Below are 3,979 nucleotides of genomic sequence, written 5' to 3'. Positions count from 1 at the left end.
GCCCACACTTTTGAAAAATGTTCGTTTTATTGTTTGTCTTGCCTATTTTTATCTGTATGCCAAAACAATGTGGCCATCCTTTCACCTACAAAACGCCCACAAACGGTCACTCCCGCACTTTTAAGCAATTTGTATATTTTTTTTTTAATATATTCCCTAATATATAGCGATATCCCAGAAAAATGATATTTCGCGTTTGTGTTCCCACTAGCTGAATAGCATTCTCTCTTGTTTTTCTCGCTAGATTTGAAACAATACTAAGTAAATCTAAAGATATATATATATATATATTTCAAGTATTTGGTGACAGTAGAATTGTACAATGTATTAAAATAAGGTCTTCACCAAAACACAGAATTTCGGGAGAATGTGATTATACCGCGGTATAAGGAACAAATTTAAATGTCGATATACTCAGTTACTTTTATAATCAGCTTATACCTGCCGCCAAATACTGGTTATTGTAATAATAGGCACATACACCCACTACAATAGAAATTGCTGTTGTCAATATCACCGGCTTTGCTGTTAAAATATTTGGAAGCCATTTCGTTATGATAGGAATTCTATTCGATGTGGCCGGTTGACGTCTTTTTACGATTAAAGCTTCATCGGTTTTCCTTTTCCTCCTTCTATTACAAGAAACAAATTATTTTTGAGAGTACTAACGAAATTTTTTACTTACTCTTGACAAATAAGTTCTTCAACATCTTTCTCTATAAGTGTTAGGCTATATTTATTTAAAAGCGAACTGGATGTTTTCAAAAGGTCCTCAAATGGTAAATCTTCTGGTATCTACAAAATATGTTTTTAAAATATGTATTAATATTTTAAGCTATAAGATACCACTGATAAGAGACAATGCACCGATGCCATATCACAGTCCTCCTTTAGAATTTCATCTGATCGATAAAGTAAAATCGCTGCTGTTACAAAGATTGATGTATAAATAGGCGATGCAAGGAAATAGTCATACAAGCGGACTACGGTTCTATAAGATGTTAAACTATGTCCGAACCAAGTCAAATACCACGGCAAAGAGAACAAAGTTCCCACAGTCGAGTTTTGCAAGAACTGATAAAGTTCTGGGTTTTCAAACTTAATGATAGGCCAAATAAACATAAGTCGCCTTTGCGTGGCCTCCATAGTCTCCTGCATACATTCAGAAAAATGTGTTGTAGAGAGCTGTTCCATTATTGCAAATGCGATTTCTTCGCCAACCACTAACAGAAATGTTACAGCCACGTCATGGTAGCCTTGATAATACCTCAAGTTAGGATACTTTTGAATTACTCGCAAAATCAGAACAGTAAGTTGGTCTTGCAGTGCAATTCGTTGCTCGTACGGAATTCCTGGTGGAAATCGTTTTAAAGAACGATTAACATCTAACACCACTTGATTGTATTCTGGATGGCACTGGAACTTATCGAGCGTTGGAGCTTGTCCTAAATGGTTAATGTCGACTCCTGCCAACTGAGGCCATAAAATCCTTCTAAAATCGTCATTAACCAATCCGTAAGGCGCCAGGGATAACTTCACAAGTACATCAAAACTAATATTTTTGTCGATGTTTTTATTAATTAATTTTTCTATCTCCAACCGTTTCTTGAGCTCATCATCAGATTCCGGACCTACAAATAAAATGTTAGTAAGATTCTAACATTCACGACCATTTTTATTCTTCCATACATTTTTCAAAATTAAGGGGACGTTGTTCATTTTTGATCATATTGCTCAATATAAGAAAACAATTAAGAATTATGTTATTTCGGTCAAAATGGAGGCTGTCGGAACGCTTGAGCTGAAATGCTTTGTGTTTGCACGTCAGCACAATTTATTTTTGCTATTATAATCACTCAATGTTTTCATTTTAAATCCAAATAAAACGTGATATTTCTTAAAAAGGCTTCCCAATGCACGAAACTGAGACTATTCACAAAATAGCCAATATCTTAAAGATGTATTTTAGCGTCTACAATAAAACCCTAATATTTGCTGAAACACAAGATTTAAAGAAACATCAATGTTGAATTTCTAGTAAATATCGAATCTGTAAATCATTAAAATTCCATTTGCATCAAAACAGCTTCAAAGAATTATCAACAGTTTAGGAACAGCGGAATGTGAATTATGCATATAGTGAGCTTGCAATGTATCACCATTATCACCATTACTCACCTTTATATGCAAAATAATAAGTGTACCAGAAACATAAAAACAGTTTATATGCTGAACATTTATGTATATACATAATATGTCGCAGCTGACAGAATGCCGTGCTAAAATAACTATCAGGCAATCATTTTCGTTTAATGATGGCATGAAAATTATAGAATTTTAATTGCTGTTGTAATTGCGAATTGCAATTTTCGTGGTGTAGCCGTCGTTGGCGACAATAATGTGTTGAACTGGGAAGCGATGTTCCAATAAGCTGATTTGAGTTATGATAGGGGCCGAAATTCGCAACTGCACACAGAGTGTTCATATGTTGACCAACTATTATGCAATTATCTCAAAAACTGTGGGTAATTTTTTTAGACATTTTTCCTAAATGTACTTTAAGAAATGTCTTTTAAGATGCTCTAGGGTGCATTTTGGAACACGCTCTGCGAGTAGAGATATTCCCCAAGGAGTGGAGAGCCATTTTCCAATTGCATATTTCATGCACTTTCTTGAGTCCTACAATCTTGGTCGTACATAAATAGTTAGTTCTTTCTTTTCTTAACATATTTGCATTTTAATTTTTTAGAATTCACCAATAAATAACGAAAAAATAAATAAATAAGGTTTTTCCCCCATGTTCAAAAAGTCCACCATCGACGCTAACTTGTAGCACATCCATTCCGAGTAGTTCCTCACCATTGCTATTTTCATACCAGTTATTCGTAGAGTAAAAGGATATGGAAATTTTTTTGAAAAGTATGAAACAGGCAGAAGGAAGCGTTGTCGACGGAATAAAGTATATATGTTCTTGATCAGGATCAATAGCCGAGTCGATCTAGCCATGTCCGTATGAACGTCGAGATCTCAGGAACTATAAAAACTAAAGGGTTGAGATTCACCATATAGATTGTAAAGACATAGGCGCAGCGCAAGATTGTAGACGAATTACTCTAACGTCCGCAAACCGCACATCTTCCAAGCTTCCACGCGCACCTTTGATAAATTGATTGATATTTTTTCACATTTGTATTGTATTGTATTGTCGATTACAAATTTTGAATACAATTACAATTTTAATAAATTTAAATGCTGCGAACTATGCTTAGTAAGGAATTCAATAATACTTACCTGAGGCGCCATAAAAACTGATTCATGTTTTAAAGCAGCATTTGCAGAATTTTTATGTTTTAGATTGCATCTGTCTGTAGAAAATAAAGATAATTTGTAAACATGTCCAAATTTTAACTGTATATTCTACCTACATAAAACTCTTGGTTTGTTTCATTTCCTTTTGTATGTTTTTTTTGCTCCTGTCCTTGCTGCTTCGTCATGCCTTATATTGTTGCTGTCTGCTCTGTGGTTTCTTACAAAACGACATTTTGGCCAGCTGAATATAAGTTTGCCTTTTCTGCGTAAATATATACAGTTTGTCAAGAAACTGTTTACACACTGTAAGATAAGTTGAATTTTTGACTTTAAAGCTAAAAATAAAGGGTTTTTTGCTTAATTAAACGCAATTTTTTTATAAAATATAATTAAACAATATTTATTTTACTTATAAATCAAAAAACAAATTAAAAATATTAAATATACAAGAAAACAAACAACAAATTCCAAGTTTACACACTTTTGAGACTGTCAAGAAACTCTTTACACAAAACACTAAATCGAAGTTTAATCCTAAATTTTTAAATTATTTTATTAAAATTTTAAAAGTTTTGGTATGTAGTATGTTCCCCATTGGCTTTAGCTACAAGTTGAAGCCTTTTTTTCATGGATTGGACAAGTTTTTGCAGGTCATATTCAAACGGGATCT

General features: G+C 33.4%; 1 protein-coding gene across 4 annotated transcripts, besides 2 other annotated features; it reads right to left on the bottom strand.

Moving 5' to 3' along the window:
- Positions 1-269: 269 nt before the first annotated feature.
- Positions 270-2,056, bottom strand: CG17883 (uncharacterized protein). Of its 4 annotated transcripts, none has more exons than NM_001042983.2 (4): positions 1,690-2,056; positions 847-1,631; positions 686-795; positions 270-632 (listed from the first exon to the last, which is right to left on the bottom strand). In NM_001042983.2, exons 1-4 carry the CDS (start codon positions 1,727-1,729, stop codon positions 431-433), a joined length of 1,137 nt encoding a protein of 378 aa, NP_001036448.1. In that variant the 5' UTR covers positions 1,730-2,056; the 3' UTR covers positions 270-430. The 4 variants fall into 4 exon arrangements, with proteins under 4 accessions (NP_001036448.1, NP_001260701.1, NP_001260702.1 ...); NM_001273772.1 differs by having other exon boundaries at positions 270-629; positions 850-1,631; NM_001273773.1 differs by having other exon boundaries at positions 868-1,631.
- An 856-nt stretch (positions 2,057-2,912) lies between these two features.
- Positions 2,913-3,188: a mobile genetic element.
- Positions 3,189-3,586: 398 nt separating this feature from the next.
- Positions 3,587-3,979: part of a mobile genetic element that runs on past the window's edge.

The sequence above is a fragment of the Drosophila melanogaster genome, chromosome 2R, assembly GCF_000001215.4.
Source record: "Drosophila melanogaster chromosome 2R".
Classification (NCBI taxonomy): Eukaryota; Metazoa; Arthropoda; class Insecta; order Diptera; family Drosophilidae; genus Drosophila; species Drosophila melanogaster.
Note: the sequence above shows the minus strand (reverse complement) of the source record. Positions and strands in the feature narration are given on the sequence as shown.

Excerpts from the sequence above, each read along its gene's own strand:
- CG17883 (NM_001042983.2), bottom strand. The coding sequence starts at position 1,729 with ATGATCAAAAATGAACAACGTCCCCTTAATTTTGAAAAAT. Across the intron at positions 1,632-1,689 it reads TCCCCTTAATTTTGAAAAAT|GTCCGGAATCTGATGATGAG; the intron begins GTATGGAAGAAT and ends TTTTATTTGTAG. Across the intron at positions 796-846 it reads TGCATTGTCTCTTATCAGTG|ATACCAGAAGATTTACCATT; the intron begins GTATCTTATAGC and ends CATATTTTGTAG.